Source organism: Canis lupus, chromosome 32 (assembly GCF_011100685.1).
Source record: "Canis lupus familiaris isolate Mischka breed German Shepherd chromosome 32, alternate assembly UU_Cfam_GSD_1.0, whole genome shotgun sequence".
NCBI lineage: Eukaryota > Metazoa > Chordata > Mammalia > Carnivora > Canidae > Canis > Canis lupus.
In genome coordinates this window covers 26,328,447-26,353,455 of record NC_049253.1, presented here as the reverse complement: position 1 = coordinate 26,353,455, position 25,009 = coordinate 26,328,447, and the positions used below count along the sequence as shown (strand labels likewise).

Below are 25,009 nucleotides of genomic sequence, written 5' to 3'. Positions count from 1 at the left end.
AACAACTATGTAAGTCCATACCACGATGCCATATGTTGCCCTTTAGAAAAGTAAGACTATTTGGATAATCCTTTGACTAAAATATAGCAGTATAAATATGCAATTAATCACATCTTTATGATGTTACATTTAAAAAATGTTTTATAATTTAATGATCTCCTTTGATGGAATTCTTTCTTTTTTCAGCAGTGCTTCTTTATATCGTGACATGTCTCAGCTTCCTTTATTTTTAGCAGGATCATAATTATTATCTTTATTGCAATAAAGAAACAATGCTAAAGGGTTATTTTAGAATGGGTTTTATGGAATGGTTACATATTAATGGAGTGATCAGACCTTGGTTTTTCAACTTAGTAGCTTCAGAAATTCAATTTTATTATTTCAGCTAGTAGCAAGAAGGCTTTGTAGAATTGCTTCCAGTAACCAGTTACAGGAGAATGATTTATTAAAAAACTTAAAAACATGCTACTTCTTTACTAGAATACAGTTATCTATAAGGTCTATGAAGAAAGAAAACATGGTCTGTTAGGTTCATTGTTAAATCCCTAGGGTTTAGAAGATTAATTTTTAAATTACTACGTTAATAACTTTTTACTTTACTTTTAATGAATCCAAGTCATTTGAGAGATTACATGAGTAATCAGTGTTACTGTTAGTTTAAATGTCTATTTAGAGAATACTTAGTAGTAATTGTGTTTGATTTAATATCCAATTTATTAATACTATGAATTTGGTAAATAGTTCATTATAATTAAACAATCAGCTCTTTTCAATATCCACATAAATGTTACGTACCAATAAATTAGAATATGGATTAAATTTCCCGTGACTCTTAAACATTGGTTCCAATTTTATATAATCAAATTCTTCCTAAAGTACTATTAAAATACCAAATCTAACATGACAACTTATCTTAAATGCTTTAGATGCTTTTAAAGAAAAATATACATATTACAATAATCCCAAAACCTATCATATGTTTATTGCTACTAGGAATTTACATTTCTTTTCATCTTTTTTATTCTTATACTTTGCTGACATGGAAATTTTCATATTTCCCTAGGATCTCAAAGATATCTGAGACTATTTCAAAGATATCTGAGACTTTACCAAGATTTAGTAACCATGCTAGCATTAAAAGAAAAACTCATCTCTTAAACTTGCACAACCCAGGTTTTAATTAGAAATTTCTTTGTCTAGTTATTGGAATTTGCTATACATTCATAGATAATTCAGCCTGGGGATACTGGCCATCAGGTTAGACTTTGTTTTTGCAATTAAAATCTACTTATTATATGCCGTTATGCCTTTACTTATTTATTTAAGTTCAAGCCTAGCTTTTAATTTTGTGCAGTACTGGTGTTTCCTCACAAAATAATTATTTTTTTCTAAGTCCAAATTTCTTGTGTTACAAAACAGTTTCCCTGTTATTATGATATATAGGTCTGGTGTATGAATGTTATTAAAAACTCTTGAACTTTCATTATTATATCTTTATTATGTAGAGCTATCTAACTTTTTTATCTTCTAGGGGATGAGAGACTATTTCTGCTTAGTTACCACTTCTAGATATTCCACTAATTTATCAAATGTTTGAAACACACAGTTGTTCCCTGTTAGATATGGGATATGATCATTAATGTTAATTAACTGCTGAACTCCTTTTCCACTTGGTTATTATGTGCAACCATCAGTGCTGATCAATATTTTCTGTTCATGGTACAGAATTACTTTCAGTGCTGCTACTTTGATATTTACAGCTATCTCCTTACACAGATGGAAATACATATCATCTTACTATAAACATACATATAATTAGAAAAACAAAATACTCATATAAACTATTTATTGAAAACAGTAGAAATTAAAGAAATTTCACCCTATATATGTTTTTTTAAATATGAGTACCTTTTTTATTTCTTTGTTTCAAATTTTTATTTAAATTCCAGTTAGTAAAAATATAGAGATATTAGTTTCAATAGTAGAATTTAGTGATTCATCACTTACATATAACACCTAGTTATGAACGCCTGTTTATATCCTTCATGTCACCATTTCTATTTGAGTATTATGAACTCTTAGCCTTCAACAGACTCAGGCTGTTTAATCTAGCCATACTTTTTCTTTTTCTTGTTCATATGTCAGAGATTAGCCAGGAAAAGCCATTTAGGCTTCCTGAGTCTTCCAAAACTGCCTCTGATTTTTTTTTTTTTTTTGGATGAAACTTGTTTTCTGGCAACAAAAGAATGACACAGAAACTTTTTTTCTTGTTTTTTTTTTTTTTTTTTTTTTTTTTTTTTTTTTTTTAAACCCTTTCCTTAATTACTGAGGAGCCCTGGTTTTTTTTTTTTTTTTCTTTTGTTGTTGGTAAATATTGGGCAGCAGGTATCTGAATTGCCCATCAGCGCTGGCTGAGGCCAAAAGTACTGTTACTGCTGTTGGTCTCTTTTAAGGAGAGATGTGGAAAATATATTATTTTTAGGTTTATGAGTTCACATTGATTTTCTTCTGTAACATATTACGTTGCTACATCTTCTCTCCCTTTATTATGAGGTTTTACTAGATTCAGAGATTACACTACACTAAGGGAAAATGCTTTGTGAGCAAGATATGGAAAGAATTAGAATTAGTAGATATAAGAGCAATGCATCTAGATTGGTGTTAAATGGACCCCTCCCCCCAATTCAAATGCCAAGGGTCACTTGCAAATGATAAGGAAATATCAGTAAGTTTTTCAAATTTAATTTAATTTTCCTTGTGTTACTTCCTTAAATTAAGTGTAGGAGTATTAGTGGCAATGTTTTTCAATATTTCCTTGTTAGAAAAATAAAACTTTTTTTAAAAAGTATTTTTCCAGCTTTTGTTGGATGTATTAGTGGAAAAATTCAAAATTCATCCTTGAAAGATCATGTATGCCTTTGGACCTCTGGAATTGTTAGAATTAGGAACCAGAAGACCTGCTACTATGACATTTTTTATTTTTCAAATAGACTTAGTCTTAACTATATAATGAAATCCAAGGCCTCTGTGATGATGTCATTTTACGTCTAGTAATATCTGTCACCAAGAAGAAATGTTTCTCATTTGGGTTGTGATCAGCAAATTTTGTTAAAATGCCCATCTTGGCTCATCTACCAAAGACAGGGGGTTTGGCTTATATAAGAACCTGGTACCTTCTTCTGGTACCATAGCTAGGTAGATTGCGCAGAGTGGTTTCAAGTAGAAGAAGGAAATGCTGTGCGCAAACCATAGAATCCTACAATGAAAAATATGTCCTTAGTGGGCATAGCAAAAAAAAAAAAAAAAAGTGACAGTCATCTTTTAGGCACTAATTTATTTCCTTTCTTCCTTTGTTCCAATCTTCGTTGCTTTCTAAATGTTGTTGACTGTATTAGTTTGGTGACACTGCCATAACAAAATAACACAGAGTTGGTGGCTTAAGCAATAGAAATTTAGTTTCTTATAGTTCTGGAAGCTGGGTGTCCAAAATCAGAGTTTAGACAGATTTGATTTTTCCTGAGTCCTCTCTCTTTGCCTTACAAATGGCTGCCTGCTTGCTGTGTCCTCATATCATTGTCTGTGTTGCCAGTGTCCTAGAACCCTCTTCTTATAACTCTAGTCTTACTGCAATATTCATGCAACTTCTTTTTAAAGATTTTATTTATTCATTTATCTGACATAGAGATGGAGAGCACAAGCAGGGGGAGCAGCAGGCAGAGGCAGAGGGAGAGGGAGAAGCATTCTCCCCACTGAGCAGGGAGCCTGATGTGGAGCTCAATCCCAGGACCCTGGGATCATGAGCTGAGACGAAGGCAGCCACTTAACCGACAGCCACCCAGACATTCCTACTCATGCAACTTTACATAAACATGATTTATTTCTTAAAGGACTTCTTTCCAGATGTGTCATATTCTAAGGGACTGGGGTTTGGGACTTCAACATATGAATCTTGGATGGAAAAAAGAATATAATATTAGTCAATGAAATGTTAACTATAAGACTAAAATTGGTAGAGTAATTTTAAGTTGGATACAGTGTTAACATTTTCACTGTAAAACATTCTTTTTTTTTTACCAACATATTCTTGACTTTCAGATTAAGGTTCTCTCATTTGAATAGCGCTTAATAGACACTAATAATAGTGTCTTTACCAAATCTCCCTTTTCTAAATTCTGTCTTTTCCAGATTCAACTTCAATTATGCTTTTTTTTTTTCTTGCTTGATACTCTATTTTGCACTTTTGAGGAGGGCAGCTTCTCTTTTGTTGCCTATATTTTTTAACATTTTTGATGCTTTATAAGAACACAACTTGTTCTCAGTAGGCAATTCCTGCCACAGTATATCATAAAACTGCCAGTAAACATTGATTTTTTTTTATAGTTTAAATTACTAGTTACCTTGTGATGAATACAGATACTACAATATAATACAATGAGATAATGATTACTTGTAACTTTCATTGGTAGAGAAAATCTCTTAGATTTGGTGATATTTTTTACCTTTGAAACTATTGTGCTCTATTCACAGATATCACATGATTCTAAAGTTTAATAATGTTTAATTCTATTTTTTATATTTTATCTAAATTCAGCTTGCCAACATATAGTATACCACTCAATCCTCATCTCATCATATGCCCTCCTTAATGCCCATCACCCAGTTACCCTATCCCCCCACCATTCTCTCCTTCTGCAAACCTTTATTTCCCAGGGTTAGGAGTCTATCATGGTTTGTCTTCCTCTATAATTTTTTCCCACTCAATTTTCCTCCTTTCCTTATAATCCCTTTCACTATTTCTTATATTCTACATATGAGTAAAACTATATGATAATTGTCCTTTGCCAATTGACTTATTTCACTTGGCAAAATACCATTCAGTTCTATCCATATCTAAGTAAATGGTAGGTATTCATCCTTTTTGATGGATAAGTAATATTCCATGATATATGTGTATCAAATCTTCTTTATCCATTCATCTGTTGAAGGACATTGTGGCTCCTTCCAGAGTTTGCCTATTGTGGACATTGCTGCTATAAACATTGGGGGGGCAGGCACCCTGTTGTCTCACTTCATCTGATTCTTTGGGGTAAATATGCAGAAGTGCAATTGCTGGGTCATAGCACAGCTCTATTTTTAACTCCTTGAGGAATTTTGGAACTGTTTTCAAGAGTGCCTGCCCCAGCTTGCATTCCCACCAACAGTGCAAGAGAGTCCTCTTTCTCCATATGCTTGCCAACATTTCTTGTTTCCTGTCTTGTTAATTTTCTCCATTCTCACTGGTGTGAGGTGGTATCTCATTGTGGTTTTGATTTGTATTTCTCTGATGGCAAGTGATGTGGAGCATTTTTTCATGTGCTTGTTAGCTCTGGGTAAGTTTTCTTTGGTGGAATTTCTGTTCATGTCTTCTGTCCATTCCTTGACATGATTGTTTCTTGGGTGTTGAGTTTGATAAATTCTTTATAGGTCTTGGATACTAGCCCTTTATCTGATATGTCAGTTGTAAATATCTTCTCCCATTCTGTATGTTGTCTTTTAGTATTGTTGATTATTTCCTCTGCTGGGCAGAAACTTCTTATCTTCACAAAGTTCCGATAGTTCATTTTTGCTTTTGTTTCCCTTTCCTTCATAGATGTGTCTTGTAAGAAGTTGCTGTGGCCTAGTTCAAAAGAGTTGTTGGCAGTGTTCTCCTCTAAAATTTTGATGGATTCTTGTCTCACATTCACATCTTTCAACCATTTTGAGTTTATTTTTGTGTGTGGTGTAAGAGAATGGTCCAGTTTCATTTTTCTGCATGTGGCTAGTTTTCCCAGCCCCAGTTATTGAAGAGACTGTCATTTTTCCAGTGGATATTCTTTCCTGCTTTGTAGAAGATGAGTTGACCATATTGTTGAGGATCCATTTCTGGATTATCTGTTCTTTTCCATTGACCTGTGTGTCTGTTTTAGTGCCAGTACCATACTGTCTTGATGATCACAACTTTGTAATACAGCTTGAATTGAGCATTGTGATGCCCTCAGCTTTGGTTTTCTTTTTCAGCATTCCTCTGGCTATTCGGGATCTTTGCTGGTTCCATACAAATCGTAAGGATATTTGTTCCAGCTCTTTGAAGGAAGTCCATGGTATTTTGATCAGGATTGCACTGAAAGTGTAAATTGCCCCAAGCGGCAAAGACATTTTCACAATATTAATTCTTCCAATCCATGAGCATGGAATATTTTTCCACCTCTTTGTGTCTTCCTCAATTTCTGTCATAATTGTTCTGTAGTTTTTAGAGTATAAATCCTTTACCTCTTGGTTAGGTTTATTCCTAGGTATCTTATGCTTTTGGGTGCAGTTATAAATGGGATTGATTCCTGAATCTCTCTTCAGTCTCATTGTTAGTGTATAGAAATGCCACTGGTTTCTGGGCATTGATTTTGTACCATGCCCCATTGCTGCATTGCTGTATGAGTTATGAGTTCTAGCAATCTTGGGATAGAGTCTTTTGGGTTTTCTATATACTACAGTATCATGTCATCTGCAAAGATGGAGAGTTTGACTTCTTCTTTGCCAATTTGAACACCTTTTATTTCTTTTTTTGTTGTCCAATTGCTGAGGCTAGGGCTTCTGCTACTTTGTTGACTAACAGGGTGAGAGTGGGCATTCTTGTCACGTTCCTGACCTTAGGGGAAAAGGTCTCAGTTTTTCCCCATTGAGAATGATATTTGCTGTGGGCTTTTCATAGGTGGCTTTTATGATATTGAGATATGTTTCCTCTATCCCTACACACTGAAGAGTTTTTTTATTTATTTTTTTCACATTGAAGAGTTTTAATCAGGAATGGATGCTACATATTCTCAGATACTCTCTCTGTATCAATTGATTTGATCATATGGTTCCTGTCTTTTCTTTTGTTTATGTAATCTATGACATTGATTGTTTTATGAATGTTGAACCATCTTTTCATCCCAGGGAACAATCCCACTTGGTTGTAGTGAATAATCCACTTAATGCACTGTTGAATCCTATTGGCTAGTATCTTGGTGAGAATTTTTGCATCCATGTTCATCAGGGATATTGGTATGTAATTTTCCTTTTTGGTGAGGTCTTTGGTTTGGAGATCAAGATGATGCTGGCTTCATAGAATGAGTTTGGAAATATTCCTTCCATTTTTATTCTTTGAAACAGCTTAGTAGAAGAGGTATTATTTTTTCTTTAAATGTTTGGTAGAGGGATCCCTGGGTGGCGCAGCGGTTTGGCGCCTGCCTTTGGCCCAGGGCGCGATCCTGGAGACCTGGGATTGAATCCCACGTCGGGCTCCCGGTGCATGGAGCCTGCTTCTCCCTCTGCCTGTGTCTCTGCGTCTCTCTCTTTCTCTCTCTGTGACTATCATAAATAAATAAAAATCTAAAAAAAAAAAATAAAAAAATAAATGTTTGGTAGAGGGATGCCTGGGTGGCTCAGCAGTTGAGCATCTGCCTTCAGCCCTCAAGCCTTCAGCCCAGGGTGTGATCCTGGAGACCACAGATCGAGTCCCACATCAGGCTCCCTGCTGGAGCCTTCTTCTCCCTCTGCCTACATCTCTGCCTCTCTCTGTGTGTCTCATCAATCAATAAATAAAATCTTTTTAAAAAAATAAATGTTTGGTAGAAGCCATCTGGTGCTAGACTTTTGTTTCTTGGGATGATTTTGGTGACTGCTTCAGTTACTTCACTGGTTATTGGTCTGTTCAGGTTTTCCATTTCTTCCTGTTTTAGTTTTGGTAATTTGTAGGTTTTGAGGAATGCATCTATTTTTTCCAGATTGCCTAATTTGTTGGCGTATAGTTGCTCATAATACATTTTTAAAATCGTTTGTATTTCCTTGGTATATGGTTGTGATCTCTCCCCTTTCATTCATGATTTTATTATTGTAGTCCTTTTTTCTTTTTACTAATCTGGCTAGGGGCTTGTGCATCTTATTAATTCTTTAAAAGAAACCAATGCTGGTTTCATTGATCTGTTATACGGTTTTTCTGGTCTTCACTGAGTTCTTCTCTAATCTTTATTATTTCTCTTATCCTGCTTGGTTTAGGCTTTATTCGCTGTTCTATCTCCAGTTCCTTTATGTGTAAGTTTAGCTTGTGCATCTGAGGTTTTTCCAATTTTTTGAGGGAGACTTGTATTGTGATGTATTTCCCTCTTAGTACTGCTTTACAGTATCTAAAAGATTTTGAGGAATTGTGCTTTGATTTCATTAGTTTGAATGAATCTTTTTAATACTTCTCTAATTTCCTGGTTGAACTATTCATCTTTTCGTAGGATGCTCTTTAACCTCCAAGTGTTTGAGTTCCTTCAAATTTCTTGTGATTGAGTTTTAGTTTCAAACATTGTGGTCTGAAAATATGCAGGGAACAATCCCAGTCTTTTGGTATCAGTAGAGAGACCTGATTTGTGACCCAGTATGTGATCTATTCTAGAGAAAGTTCCATGTACACTTGAGAAGAATGTGTATTCTGTTGCATTGGGATGGAATGTTCTGTATATATCTCTGAAATCCATTTGGTTCAGTGTATCATTCAAAGCCCTTGTTCCTTTGGTGATTTTCTTCCTTAAAGATCTGTCCTTGGGGTGCGGGGCAAGATGGTAGAGGAGTAGGGTCCCCAAGTCACCTGTCCCCACCAACTTACCTAGGTAACTTTCAAATCATTCTGAAAACCTATGAATTCGACCTGAGATTTAAAGAGAGAACAGCTGGAATGCTCCAGAGAGAAGAGTTTGCGCTTCTAACAGGGTAGGAAGGCAGAAGATCTGTCCTTTGCCAATAGTGGAGTGTTGAAGTCTCCTACTATCAGTGTATTATTATCTATGTGTCTCTTTGCTTTGGTTATTAATTGGTGGATATACTTGGCTGCTCCCACAATAGGGGCATAAATATTCATAATTGTTAGATCTTCTTTTTGGATAAACACTTTAAGTATGTTAGTGTCCCTTCTCATCTCTTGTAACAGTCTCTGGTTTAAAATCTAATTATCTGACATGAGGATTTCTATGCCAGATTTCTTTTGAGGACTATTTGCATGGTAAATGGTTCTCCATCCCCTCATTTTCAGTCTGAAGGTGTCCTTAGGTCTAAAATGAGTCTTTTGTACACAGCATATCACATCAACCTGCGGCTCTTCCTGTTCCAGATACAGAATTAGGCGGCGCTGCTGGGCTGCCCCCGCCTGCCTGGCAGTGGCTTCACAGTGCTATCTGACTATTTTAGCCAAGGAGAACAAACGCGAACATTGGGAAAGTCTGCATGCGTTTGCGAAGGTGTGAGCGCTCACACCTCGCCCTCCACCCATCCTCCCCTGTCCTGGGCACCAGAGGCTGGGCCACCTGCAGAGGAGACAGTGGCTCAGGGACACAGCAGGGCTAAGCCCAGCGGCCGTGCCCTGGCCCCCACGTGCGGTGAGGCCACCGTCTGCCCTGGGCCATGCACGGCCCCTGGGCCAGACTCGGGGAGCACGCTGACTTCAGACGGCATATTTGATTGCAATAATTATTATTATTTTTTTTTAATTGCAATTATTTTTAAAAAAAATTTTTTTAAAATTTATTTATGATAGGCACACAGTGAGAGAGAGAGGCAGAGACACAGGCAGAGGGAGAAACAGGCTCCATGCACCGGGAGCCCGACGTGGGACTCGATCCCGGGTCTCCAGGATCGCGCCCTGGGCCAAAGGCAGGCGTCAAACCGCTGCGCCACTCAGGGATCCCTTGATTGCAATTAAAAAGGCACCCTTGTTTCCTAAAAAAATTCTTCCTTCTAGTCATTTTGTCCGGTTCAGAAAGGCAGTATGAGTGAATAGTAAAAAATATCCGCCATGACCCAAGTAAAATACACCCTAGACAATTCTGAGTAGATCAGTGACCGGAAAATAAAAGTAAAAGGAGAAAGAGACCATGAATGTGAAAGTTAATTTGACTTTTTGAGTTTTTTTTAATCTGAAAAAAATAGTAAAAATTTTAAAAAGGTGGGAAGGGAGTGGTGTGGTGTGGTGAGAATATAGTCTTATAGAGTGAACCAAGACAGTGATCCTCTTGCTTCTGAGGGTATTTTGGTCTGTGTGTTGGAAGGTACTAAATTCCAAATTTATATAAAAAAGCAAAACATATAGGGAAGCAACAACAACAACAAAATCAAGAAGACAGAAGAGGGGGTGGAATGGTAAGAAAAGATAATATAATCTCATGGAGTGGATCAACACTTTGTGCTACTTGGCTCTGAGTGTAGTTTGGTCTATATGTTAGAAGGTACTAAATTCCAAAATTATAAAACAAAACATACACACCAAACTTTTATATCTATAAAAATTAAAATGAATACATTGAAAGGAAGTCCAAAATGCCAAATATATCTATGACATATAATTATAAAAATATGAAAGTCCGAAAGGAAAAAGAAACTGAAAAATGAAGATATGATAAAGTATTGTAGATTAGTCAGGAAGAAAGAGAGGATATTGGAAATTTTTAACCTGAAAGATAAGTGAATCATAAGGAAAAAGCCTCATGTTCTCTATACTATTTTCCCTTTATCCTGGAGCTTTTCAGTGCTGCTTGGTCAGTAAACTTGCTGTTCTTATGTTCTAACAGCTGATCTTCTGGGGGAGGGGCCTGCTGTGCTGATTCTGAAGTGTTTGTGCCTGAGTAGAGATGCCTCACCCCTTGCTGGTTGGCTGGGCTCAGTGTAAGCTCTTTACCCTGTGAGGCCTTTGTTCCCTGGAGGCCACACCTCTCCAGGGTGAAAGGAGAAAGAAAAAAAAAATGGCAATGGCTAGATTCCAGTGCAGGAGCCAAGACCTCCCAGTGTATACTAAACTGCAGTCTCTCAGTGCGCACTGGTTCCAATCCTCCTGGTGGCAGGCAGGGGGACACTGATTCATTCAATTTGAAGGGCACTGGGTGGAGGAAGAGCTTTCACTGTCTTGTGTGCTCACTGGCTCCCCCTCTCCAGGAGGGAATGGAGGACAGCCCATTTCTCTCCGATGCTGGATCTCCTGCATTCACCCGCTGGAGTGTGCACCCACTCTGCCTCTGCCAGATGCTTTGGGAGGGTTGCTGCATTCCTGTCATTTACCGGGACCTAGGATGGCATTGGTCTCCTGATCTGAGGACATTTTATGGTATATGGAATAAGTTGAGTTTTCTCTTGGCACCCATGCTTTTTCAGTGTCTCTGGGAATATTGATATTACACTCTCCTCCTGCAATTTTGCTCTATTTCACCACTGACCACTTTCCAGGCAGGGAAGACTCTGAGGAGCAGGTTTCCAAAGGATCCAATTGTATTGCCCTTAGTGCTGTAACTGCCCTGCTGCAGATGCCTTACTAAGGCTCCCTCTGCAGTTTATCTTCTGATATGTCCCCTCTATTTCTCTTCTCCACACTCCTACCTTGTAAGAAACAATCACAGCTGTTCTTTCTTTACATCTCAAGTTGAATTCGTAGGTATTCAGGATGGTTTGAAAGTTACTAGCTAAATTTGGGAGACCAGATGAAATGAGGAGCCCTACTCTTCTGCCATCTTGCCTCAAGGGGTAATTCTTTTTCACAGTAAGAATAATTTATTTAAAAGTCATAGTGTCCTTACTTTCAATCTCTAGAACTAAGCTGTTCATTTTCTATTTGACAATATCATTGGGCTTCCCTTAATGAATATTTAATTCTTTAAACATAAATTATGATAACATTCACATTAATGGGAAAAATGGTCTACAGTATAGTGTCATTTACTACATGTAGCATCATGTGCATGTAGCAATATGTACATCTGTACAAAATGTGTACTTCTGTTATTTCAATCTAGTCTCTGTTAAGTTCATACTTTTTAAAAACATATAGTCACCATTATCTATAAACACAAATACACAAATTAGGACCTTATTCCTCCCTCAGTAATTCCTACCTCTGCATATTATTGTTTCTCCTTAAGACTTCTCAATATATCCTTCTGGTTTATTTTCCTATTTGCTCTGTGAAAGAAAGGAAGAGAAGGGAAGGGAAGAGAAGAATGTAATCTACCTCTGATGTGTATAGCATTATGAATGAAAGTCAATAATTAATTTTTAATCTAATTGATATTTATTTCTTCTGTTCATCCTTCCTAATATTAAGCAATTGATTGGGAAATGGTAACTGGATTTTCACTTTCAAGTATGGTCTAAATGAATATCTCACAGTTGGCACTGTATACAAAATTTATTTGGGAATTCTATAAATGTATCAGAAAAATGTTGTCCAGGTCTGAAAGGTAAATATAAAAAAAAAATATGAAGTTTTAGTTCACAGACTTCTGTACATTTGAAAAAAAAAAAACAACTTTATATCCTTTTTAGCCGTTTTAGAGTTAAGATTTTTATAATAATTCTTGGAATTTTTTATTGGGTAGATAATGTTAAAGCCCATGGGAGAGTCAAGTGATTCAGCTAAAACTTTTCATTTATAATTTTGAGTTCTTTTTTTGCTTCATGGTCTCTGTATGTGGATATTTCCTCAATTTCTCAGTGGTTACTCACCTCTAACTATTGATTTTACTTTTTCTTCAGGATGTTTTGAATAATTTGGGATCTTGTGAACTGGATGAAGACGATCTAATGCTTGATCTAGAATTTTTAGAGGAACAGAATCTTCATCCTTCGGGTATGTGTTAAATAAATGCGCCAGGTCATAAAACTCTGATCCTGGTCACTAAGCTTTCATTGGTAAACTTCATATTGTATAGGATACATTTAGTCTTTTCCATCTCCAGTTTGTGTATAACATGCTAGGTACCTTTGAAATATGATTCTGGTGATCTTAAAATCTATTATGGAAATATAAATCCATTTGCTAGACAATTGTAAAATAGGAAAAAAAACTATAAAGAAACTTCAAGAAAGGAATTTGCAATTTAATACTTAATGGAAAAGTTAATATTTTCTCCTTTTGAGGGAGAAAAAAAACAATTACAATCCTATTTTTCATTTATTTTATTTAACTGAATGGAGTTTTTGTAGATCAAGGTTTACTCTTCAAAAACTTAGCTGCTGGGATCCCTGGGTGGCGCAGCGGTTTGGCGCCTGCCTTTGGCCCAGGGCGCGATCCTGGAGACCCGGGATCGAATCCCACATCAGGCTCCCGGTGCATGGAGCCTGCTTCTCCCTCTGCCTGTGTCTCTGCCTCTCTCTCTCTCTGTGACTATCATAAATAAATAAAAATTAAAAAAAAAAAAAAAAAACTTAGCTGCTTCAATGAAAACACATATATTAATTTTATGCAATAAGGTTGTCCTCAAAATTAATAATTGCCAATAATAACCACAAATACAAACTCATAAACACATAGTTATAGCATGAGATAAATAAATTCTTGTTAAATGAATTACGAAGGGAGCCCATTATATTTGTAATAGCTTAATTATATTAAAGCATGAATCTGTCATATCTTTAAATGCCAAAATTACTCCTATTAAAGTAGATTAATTATCTACTTAATTAGATAAGTAGGGATTGTTTATTCTTATTTAGATATTTGGGTACAAAGAGAAGCTGTTACTTACCTTTTGTTTTTTCTTTTGCTTATAACACCTTTAGTATAGTCATTTTCAAATTAAACTAGAAACAATATTAGGGTGTCTGGGTGGCTCAGTTGGTTAAGTGTCTGACTCTTGATTTTGGCTCTGGTCATGATCTCAGGATTGTTGGTCAAGGCCTGCATCAGGCTCCACTGTGAATGTCGAGTCTGGTTAAGATTCTCTTCTTCTCACTCTGCCTTCCCCCTTGCCACTCTCTTTCTCTGTTTTTCAAAAAAATATTAAACTGGAACTTTAAAATCCTGGTCTTAGAGCATATATTTGAGAGAATCAATCTGTTGGATTTTAGTGTCCATATTTTTAACTTTTAAGAATTAGACATAATCTCTAAAGTTATATCCAGTTCTAATATTTTATAATGATTTTTTGTTTAGGCAGCATTTTTATATTATAGATAATATCACATTACAAATTGTCAAAAGAAGGCAATGTTTATGTTTTACATTTTACAATGTTTATATTTTATTACTTTGTATTGTAGGCTAATATCAAAAGAAGCTATGTTAAATTTTTTCTGGTTGAAAACAAATTTAGGATAATCATTTCTTAAAGCATTCTTCATGCAGTTGATTTGATAGATAGTCTTTTAAAAATGGAAGATTTTTCTCACTTTTATACAGATAGATACTTTATACCATTTTGTCGTTCATGTGTATTTATCTTAGAAGAATTTGATATAGTAGAATGTACATCCTTGTGGAGGTAAATTTGTCAGTACTTAGCAAAACTGTACATCCATTTACTTTTATATTCAACTATCCAACTTCTAGAAGGTTAATCATAAAACACTGGAAATATACAAAATAAGGTGCACAAATAACTTCTTTGCAAAATATTTATAATAACAAAATATTGGAAACACCTGGAGTCTTCTTCAATAGGATATTTATTAAATATGCAATGGTATATATACTAAGCAATCATTAAAAAGATAATGAAGATGTCTGTATATGCATGGTGTGGTTGTAAGGGTATGTTGTTGATGGAGAACTTTGTAATTTTGGATTAGAATGACAATACCTAAATCCACTGGTCACTAACATCACTAAAATTGTAACAACTAGACGTTTTTCCCTCTTAATACAATGCCTAGAGAAGTACACAGCACCACCACTTCTGCCCACAAGTACTTAAATCTATTCAATTATATTTTTTCTGTTCAATTATCTTGATTAGATTTTGATTTTATAGGAAATATTGGGTTGAGCAGAGAGGGAATCCAGCAACCAAATATAGAATGTGAAGAATTTTAGAGGATAATGGTTTGGTTTCTTAAACAAATAAATGGCATGATAAAAAGGGGGAAGGGCTGTTGTAGATTAAAAGAAGCAAATGTAGTGTGACATCTTTGTTGTCATACTTATTGAAAAACTTAGAACACTGTAAAAATATATTTCTGGTTCAAGCAGAAATTTGAGAAATGACTAAATTATTGCAGAATTATTTATTTTGTTGGGTATTGAATATTTTTTTTAAGAATACTTTAGAGAGAGTCATGTGGTTGAAGCAATAAGATATATGAGGTTTACTTTACCAGCAAGTATGGAAGAGGGAATAGTTGAAACAAAATTGGAAAATCATTGGAAATTATCAAAGCTGGGTAATAGGTATTTGGGGTGAAAGATTCATGCATTAATTGTAATATTTTCTCTGTTTTTTGCCTTTTAAAATATTTTCACAATAAAAATAAAACAAATTTTAATTAAAAGAATGATAAATAATGTAGCAATCTCAGTTAATGTTTGGTAGGCGATCATGATGAAAAGCAAAGAGTGACTTAAAAATATAAAGACTTGGCTCAAATATGCCTGGGAACAAAAACAAATGTTTTAAAACATTAACTTCAGTTTTTTTTATAAAATAACGGGTGCTGTGTACTTCATTAGTTTATTCTAAAGGAAAAGAAGATATACTAAAAACTGTTAATCTCCTGAGTCTACTTCAGGAAGTATATAGATTGGTTTGAAGCCAAAACTGGAATACTTTTTGAATCAACTGAGTTAACCAAATTCTTCATGATGTAAATGATATCACTTTGCATACTTGAAGTACAATTTTGATAAATGAAATAGTCCTTAGAGTGATTTAGGGTTTGTATAATGATACTTAATAAAATGTCTTTGAAAACCTGTTTCACTTTGGTTGACACATTATAGGGTTTGAAAAAAGCCACAACTATGTGTTTATGCATATTAGCTCAAAAAGAAAAATTTTTGGTTGAATAGGTTTTATTTAATTTATATTTTTATTAAGCAACATAATTAAAGGTCTTTTCAGAATATAAGAAGCTCATTATTAATAATTGATATTGATAAAAAGCTCATGAATGCTAATCATTTTAAAATGATGATTTAAATAAAAGTGATTTTCAAAAGTCTGAAAACTAAAATAATGCTATTATTAAATTCTATTACTTACATTATCAAAAATCATTGGGGGTTTAAAAAAATTTGTTAGGGTAAAACATTTCATTTTTTGGTTCTAGAGTCTTCTAAGGCAAAGATTTATAGCAATTTATACTAAGGCTTTTAATACAATGGCCAAGGTGATTTTTGTAAAAGAGAAGTATTTTTACTTTGAAAATATTTAGTCAAGTATTTCTAGTAATTGTCATGTGTGACATGTATAAATTTTATTCAGTTTAAGATATAATTATTAATGGTTAAATTTGCAAAGACTGGAAAAATAACCATGTAAAGGAAATGTAGAATTTCTGCTGTCCTTTTTACTGTGCTAATTTGCATAAAGTAGATACTCAATTGCTCTATATTAATGTGATTTTATTTAAAGCATAGCTAGAAATGTTAAGCCATGTATAAATGGAATAAAATGGATTTAAAAGTAAAACAAGAAATAATAAAGTTTAATCATTTTTGTTTTTTTCTATAGGAAAATCAAAGAATTAGGAGATATATTTTGCTATACAGAGTTTGATACTATGAATTTAAATATATTTCCTCACATTTTTTGCAACATGTGTACATTGAACAGTATTCATATTGAGTGATTTAACATGCAAAGAGACATTCTAATGGAAATAGAATGCATAGGAAGTGATAGAGTTAATATTTATATGATACGAATCATTGTTAGTTGATATGCTACTTGCAGTATAAGGAATATGAGCTAAAGTATATCAACCAGGCAATTAAAATATCAGAATAGTGCAAACAAAACAGAAAAAAACAATTTGAATTCTGTGGCTCAAGGTCTTTGTTATAGAAATGCACACATACTTGCACATTTGGATGTATGTCTAGGTATTTCATCATTTGTTGAAAATTTTGCGCTTATGACTATACCTAACTTGGTAAAGATGCAGTTCATTATCTTGGTCATAATTCTTTTGGACATCATTTAATTTTTTTTTCATTCTTTGCTATCTGTATTTTCATTTAAAAACGATTTGTAAGTTTTCAGTTAGGTTTTAAAAAGTTTGTTTTTGACCAGTGCAGTGGACAATTTAAGTAAAGTTCCACAAATCCTCTTAATATATAAATTTATCCTATGGAGTCCTAAATTAACACATTCTCTTTCCAGAGAGAGGTAGCACAAATAATAGTACAAATGAAATATTTGTTTTATAGTGCAGTAAGTGGATATTAGTATTATCATTAATACTGTAAGAAAGGATAATTTCAATGAGGGAAAGGCATATGAACTGAGTTCTCAAAAGGAGATTTGTCTGGGGGAGAAAAAAAATAAAAGCAACTATTCTGAATAATTTACTTTGATCTTAGCATTATATAATTTTATCTTTGCAAATTCTTTGTATCACAAAAATTTTATCTTTCCAAATCCTATGGATAAGCCTTCCAGATGTCTTTAATCATATTTTTCTTGAATTAATGCTTAAATTAGTTTTATGGATAATATTTTCATTATATAATTGAATGTATCATGTTTTAAATACAGGATTGGTATAGAAAAAGCTAGGAATTTTATGAGGATCTTGCTTAATCCAAAATAAAATTCAGTTCCTTATATATATTAACATTCCTCAGGTAATTTTAACATTGAAAACATTTGAAGTAGATGTTGTCAATCATTTTCCTTACCTTCCTTTAAGGTAATTGCCATAAAGCCCAATAGAATGTCTAATGTTAAGCAATGTTACTTCCTGACGAGTCCTCCAAAATGAACTGTTTTGCAAACTGTTACCCTTATGTGACTAAATAAGATAAATCTACAAATAGTTGTTATCATAATGCCAGTTAAATATTGGACAGTGTGTAGTGTTTGTTAAAAAAAAAGAAGAAGGATTTGAGTTTTGGTTTCAGAACTTTTAATCTTTAGCTGTTCTTTTCCACAGTAAAGTAGAACCAAGTCACATTTCTTTTTTTTTTTTTTTCCAAGTCACATTTCTATTTAGACTGTAGTATTCAAATAATGTTGGGAAATATGCACGTGACTAATTTGACAGTGAAGCATCATAAATAATTAAATAAAATTAAAACACATTTAGGTGTTATCTGTTTGGAATATATTCATTAAAATGCCATTGTTCCAGTTCTTTTCTTGGCTACTAGGAGTTGGTGGTGCATCAGTTTTAGCAAGCTGTAGCTGGATATCTAAGTTGATGGAAAGGAAAACTAAATGCCAGTAATGAGCTATGCTTTTTTCCTAAGCTGTCTCAAGTTAATGCTCACAATAACTCTTGGAGAGGAAATTGCATCTTAAAAATCCATTCTAAGTAAAGAAATGACAAATTAATAACAAAAGAGAATAGGCACTTTGGAGACAGACATATCCAAGTTAGCATTCCAGCTCTACCACAGTGACCTTGGGCAGGTGACCCAATTTTTTTATGTAATTTTTTTTTCATTTGTAAAATGATAATAAAACTATCTCAGAATATCATCCTATCTAAATAGGTGACATATTTATGTATAAAGTGCCTTTCACAGTTGCCTAAAATAAAATAGGAGCCCAGGACAAGTTGACTATCTTGACATCTTAAATTCCTTGTCATAGAGTTTGTCCAACCATTGGTATTTTGTATAGTCCTTAATTTCTTAACGCTTCATCATGATTATATATTGTTTTAAAACATGCTTTATGATTTTACTTTTTATAATCTAAATTCTGTGTATCAGTTTAGGTGATGTTTTGTTAGGGGGACCTGGGTGGGCTCAGTTGGATAAGCATCGGACTCTTGATTTCTGCTCAGGTCATGATTTCAGGGTCTTGAGACTGAGCCCCCCCTTCAGCTTCAAACTTAGCCGGAGTCTGCTGAAGATCATCTTTCCCTCTCACTCTTCCTCTGCTCCTTCTCCACTTGCTCATGCTCTCTCTCTCTAAAATAAATCTTTAAAAAAATAAGTGATATTTTGTTAGTAGTAATTATTCAAAAATTAATTAAGGCACTTTGCTTATAACAGGTGGTACATTTCTTTGTGTTAAAACCAATGCATTTAAATGCATGGAAACATTTTCCCCAGATATTAGTCATGTCTCTAAAATTCATTTTTAAAATAGTAATTCTAAGAGAAATAATAAATTTCCCATTTTAAATACTTTAAAACTTATTAATCCAAATCATTAATGTTTAGAGAGAAAACCAGATTGTTACTTTGTATTAAATTTGACCTTTGTAATTTGCAGATGAGTTACTCAATTGAAAATGTAATTTCCTTATTTATCACTGGTAAAAATAATGCAGTGGTCATTTTGATGATTGAGTGAAAAAATTTTATGTTGTTTTGTTAGTTATTTTGGATGTGACATATAAAAACACCTAGGGCAGTATCTCTTGGTATATGTCCAGATGCAAATGGAGAAGAAATGGCTCAATGATATCAATTAGGAATTAATTAGGTAGTTGCAAATTATTTTGAGTTTGATGAACAAGCAATATAAAATTCTGCGGTGAATTAGGAACTCCTCCTGTGCCTATTAATTAAGGAGGTAATTTTTGTTATTAATTTTTAATGGATAATAGCACAGCAGAGCTGAGATGAAACCCTAGTGGCTTTGTTAATATGAATGGTAATGTACAAATCGCAACAACATTCACACAGGCAAAATTATAAAAATTAACTATAAGTTTTTACAAGCTTTGATATGTCTGGGTCAGAAAAAATATGTGTAAGCTATCTTCAATGTGATTGTATAAAGCTGTGTGACACTTAATTTTGGAAGTATAATAGCTACAAATCTGGACTCTGGAGTAGGACAAATCTCAGGTACCGACAACCTATGTAAACTTGAGCAAATTATTTAGTCTTAGTTTTCCTTTTTTCATCTGAAAACAGGAGCAATAAATGTATCTACCGCATACGTTTGTTGTGAAGAATAATAGCTTAAAGTGTAGTAGAATGTCTATATCATGTCTGGCATACAATATTTTTAATAACTGTAGCTAATAATATTTTTTTACAATATACATGAAAATATGATGGTCCTGAGGATTAATAGGAACCCAATCTTGCTGATTTGGGTGATTTTTTTTTTTCCCAGTCTCTATTAGTGGAAGATCTCAACCACATTTTCAAGTAAAGTATTTTTCAAATTTTAAGCGTAGAATACTGCAACACATGCAATTAATTTTGTGGTTATCATGGATTTCCAAACTTATACAATTATAGCATTAAATAAAATAATAAAAGAATAATAAATAACATTTATTGAGTCTGTGTGCCAATTCAATGAGGTAAATAATTCTTCCACATTTGAGAAAATTGAAACTTTGAATCATAAAAGACTACAGGCAGTAGATGTCTTATCTGGGCCCAATGTTTTTCTAATTCTGAAGACTGTGTTAATAATTTTGATTCTTTGGCTAATAATTAATATATAGTTTTAAAAACACAAGTACACAGAAGCTTTTTTTTTTTTTTTACAAAAAAAGTGGCTCTTTTTTTCTGAACATTCCCCCAAAGTATTTAATTTGATTTGAGATATTTTTTTCATTTCCTTTGTAGCTTCCTACTTTTTTTTGAAATAAAAAATATTGAGAATATAGGTCATGTACCATATAATTCACATATTTAAGTTATACAACTCAGTGGTTATTAATATATTTGCAGGATTGTGTCTGTATCATCACAATATAAGGTTAAAACATTTTTGTCATGCCAAAAAGAAGCTGTACCCATTAGCAGGAACTCTTTGTTCATCACACTGCCAACCTGAGGCAATCACAAAGCCACTTTCAATCTGTAAAGTTTTTCCTCTTCTGGAATTTTATATCAACAGAATCATACTATATTGGTCTTCTGTAGTGGGCTTCCTTTGCTGAGCATAATGTTATCAAGACTTATTCATGTTGTAGCATAAATAGAAGTACTTCATTCTTTCTTTATGATCTTATTAATATTCATCTTATGGATATATCACATTTTTCTATAATGTAAATATTAAGTACTTAACATGTAAATATTAATGCACTGCTGCACAAACAATGGGACAAATAAACAAAAAAATCAAAATATGTATCAAAACAAAAAAAACAATATTCTAAAATCTATGAGATGCAGCAAAAGTAGATGTTAGAGTGAAATTTATGCTATAAGTGCTTGTATTAAGAAACAAAAGTTAAAATAAACATTACCCCACAGGAAATAGAAAAAGCAATTTTTCTATCTGAAATTCCTTATCTGAAAAAAAAATAAAAAAAAGAAATTCCTTATCTGAAATTTAGTAGAGAAAGGAAATTACAAAAAAATAGAAATAAATAAAATAGAGACCAGAATAAATAATAACATAACACTGAAAGCTATGACCAGTTTAAAAAAAATAGCAATGCTTTAATTACATTAATTAAGAAAAGAAAGCAAGAAAACTCAAAAACCAAAATAATAGATGGAAAAGAATACAGTACAACAGATACCACAGAAAAACATAGTGTGATAACAGGTTACTATGAACAATTATATATAAGAAATCTGGTAACTTAGATAAAAAAACAAACAAACTGATAATTCCAAAAAATGCACAAGTTACCAAGATTCAATCATGTATCTTGATTTCAAGAAACAGGAAATCTTCTTAGACCAATAACAAGAATGCAAGTTGAATTAGTAATTAAAATTCTCCCAGCACAGAAAAGCCCAAGACTGTATGGTTTTATTGGTGAATTTTACCAAACATTTAAAAAATAATGACAATCTATTATCACAACTATACAAATAATGGAATAGAGGAAATGTATTAAAAATCATTCTATGAGGCCATTATTACCCTAGTACCAAAGCAGGATAAAAAACAATATAAGACCAAAAAGTCTAGTTTGTCCAATATAAGTGTTGCCATTCTGGCTTTTTTTTTTTTTTTTTTGACATCCATTTGCTTCATGTTTCTCTACCGTCTCACTTTCAAACTGTAGAGGTCTTAGTTCTGAAACGAGTCTCTTGTAGATGGTATATAGAGTGGTCTTGTGTTTTTTTTTTTTTGTTTGTTTGTTTGTTTTTAATCCATTCTGACCCCTGGTATCTTTTGATTGGAGCATTTAGTCCATTTACATTCAAAGTAAGAATTGATAGATGCATACTTATTGCCTTTTCTTACTTGTTTTGTTATTGTTTCTGAAGATTTTCTCTGATCCTTTCTTGTTTTTGTCACTTTTGGTCTCTCTTTTGCACTCAAAAAGTCTCCTTTAATACTTACGGCAGGGCTGGTTTAGTGGTCATATAAACTCCTTTAATTTTTGTCTGGAAACTATCTGTCCCTCTATTCTGAATGGTAACCTTTCTGGACATGATATTCTTGGATGTCAATTTTTCCCATTTAGCACTTTGAATGTACCATGGCATTTCCTTCTTGTTTGCCAAGTTTCTGTTGAGAAATCTCCAGCTAACCTTGTGGGTTTTTCCTTGTAAGTTAAGGATTTCTTTTGTTATGTTGCTTTTAAGGTTTTTCTTTATCACTATAATTTGCAAATTAAATTACAGTGTGTCTTGGTCCTGGTTTTGTATATTTTGATGGAGGACAAAACAGGTGTTGGCCTGCTTTTGTTGATTTTGATGGAGGGTGCGGATATCTGCTTCCTTCCCCAGATTAGGGAGGCTTTCAGCCATTACTTCTCCAAATGATTTTTCTGGCATCTTTTCTCTTGCTTCTTCTTCTGGGACTTCTTATAATATGAATGTTATTATATTTGATTAAGTCACTGAATTCCCTAAGTCTATTCTCATGTTGCATAGTTCTTTCTCTCTTTTCTTTAGCTTCAGTGTTTTCCATTATTTTGTCTGGTAACTAATTTGTTCCTCTGCTTCTTCTAGCCTTGTGTTCATTGAACTCAAGCCTGTTTCCAATCTCATTTATTGCATTATTCATCTCTGATTTATTCTTTTTTAATTCTTTTATTTCTGTGATAAGGGTCTCTATGATGTCTTCTTTTCTCAAGCCCAGTGAGTATTCCCCTTTTAAAAGATCTTATTTATTTATTTATTTATTTATTTATTTATTTATTTATTTATTTATTTATTTATTTATAAGACACATAGAGAGAGGCAGAGACATAGGCAAAGGGAGAAGCAGGCTCCTTGCAGGCAACCCAATGTGGGACTCAATACTTGGACTAGGATCACGTCCTGAGCCAGAGGCAGACGCTCAACCGCTGAGCCACCCAGATGTTCCTAGTGAGTATCATAATTGTTGCTTTAAAATTTCCATCAGGCATTCTACTTATATTTGTTTTTCTTACATCTCTGGCCATGGGCTTATCTTGTTCTTTCACTGAGGACAGATTCCTCCATGTTGACATTTTGTCTAAGTGTCAGCCTTCTTTTTTTTTTTTTTTTTTTTTTTTTTTTCTCAGCCTTGTTTCTATATTATAAAAGCCAGTTATGTCTCCTGCTCCTGAAAAAAATGGCCTTGTGAAGAAGAGGTCATGTAGTGCCCAGTGCTTGGTGTTTCAGGGACTATCTCCAGTGCGTGCTGCCAGCCTTCTGCTGTTGTGTTTTGGCTCCTCTGTTCTCCAGAGGCTGTCTTTAGAGGCTCTCCTTGCCTACCATGGGCCATGCTTGGTCCCTGGCCTGAATGTGATGAGTTTTAACTAGGTGTGCTCGTGAAATGAGACCTGATACGAATTCCACCAGAACTGAGGTCTTGTAGAACTCTCCAGTCAGGGTGATGGTGTGGGCAGGGGTTTGTGCTGCTCTTCTGGAGAAGAAACCCACCATGCTGGGACTGAGGCAAGTTTGACTGAGAAGGGCCATCCCTTGGGACTACAGGGAGCTGAGGCTTGGTATAAGCAAGTTAGGCAGCCAGTGCTGGTGCTGCACTGCTTCCCTCAGGTGGTTCTGTGTTTAGCCTGTGAAGGCTGGGGGAGGAAAATAGTGCTGGCCAGCTCCTTTGTTCCCAAAGAGGCATCTCTGTGAATGCTGCTTCTCATGGACACCCACTGCGAAGAGTGAATAATCTCCCACCTGTGTGTTCCAGGTATTCTTCACTGTCTGCCCTGGGTTTTTTGCCTACCTTCTCTCCAGAAGCAGGGCAGTTCCCCCTGAGGCTCTCTTCCAGCCAAGCCTGCTGACCTTTAAAACTCCAGGCTTTAAGTCTTGCTGTTTGCAAGAACTCAAGAAATTTAGCCCCTCTCGTTTTCCAAACCAATGGCTTTTGGGAAATATTCTCCTTGTGCCTACTTATCTCACCCTTCTATATGGCCACAGCTCCCTCCTCTCTGCAGCACCCACAATCTGTTTCTCACCTAAACCACATCTCCATGCTTCCTACCTTCTTCCCTATGGCCTCTTTTCTCTCTTTAGTTGTGGAATTTGTTCTTTCAGTCTTCAGATTGATTTCTGGGGTATTTAGGATGATTTCATAGTTATTTAATTGTGGTCCTGGGACTAGATGAGTCTTGAGTCCTCCTACTCTGCCCCCATCTTATAAAAAAACCAAACAAACTGACTTTCTTTATTAACTTTTCTAGTTATAGGTATCACTTGTATAGATTTGCCTTTTACTCCCTGAAAGAAGCTGAAATTAACTTATATGCAGTTACTGAAGTAGCAGTGTTGTATCAAGCATTGGTTTAGACACTTGGCTGTTTCTTGTTTTGCTCTGGTATTTTAAGCTATAATTTCTAAACTCTTTGGATCATCACTTTCAATCATAACAACAATTCTCTAGAACATATTACTATTTTCACTTCATAGATGAAGGAATAGAGACCCAGAAGAGGATTGTTTTTGATCCAAGTTTACAGACCTAGTTAGTGAGAGAACTAGGGTTAATTATACTGTTGTGACTTGATGCCTACCTACTCTTTTCACTATACAAAGCTCTCAATGATGTTTAGTTTTTAGAAAGAGAAGTTATAATGAAGGTGTGAAATTTTTTCTCGAAATACACTTTTGGGGTGATACTGTAGTGAGGATGCAATTTTGACATTAGCCGTCCTTTCATGCATGAGTTTCATCTGCTAGTGCTATTCTTTTTTTTTTTTTCACATTTTCTTTTTTTTAATTTATTTATTTTTTATTTTT

The 25,009-nt window shown here is 34.1% G+C and overlaps 1 protein-coding gene across 4 annotated transcripts in view; it reads left to right on the top strand.

Moving 5' to 3' along the window:
* The window catches only part of CCSER1 (coiled-coil serine rich protein 1), a 1,364,327-nt gene that overhangs the window by 245,931 nt on the left and 1,093,387 nt on the right, over nt 1-25,009 (top strand). For all 4 annotated transcript variants that reach the window (XM_038582134.1, XM_038582135.1, XM_038582136.1 and 1 more), the window contains exon 4: nt 12,553-12,646. In XM_038582134.1, coding sequence (XP_038438062.1) covers nt 12,553-12,646 — 94 coding nt within the window. The remainder of the gene's footprint in view (nt 1-12,552; nt 12,647-25,009) is intronic.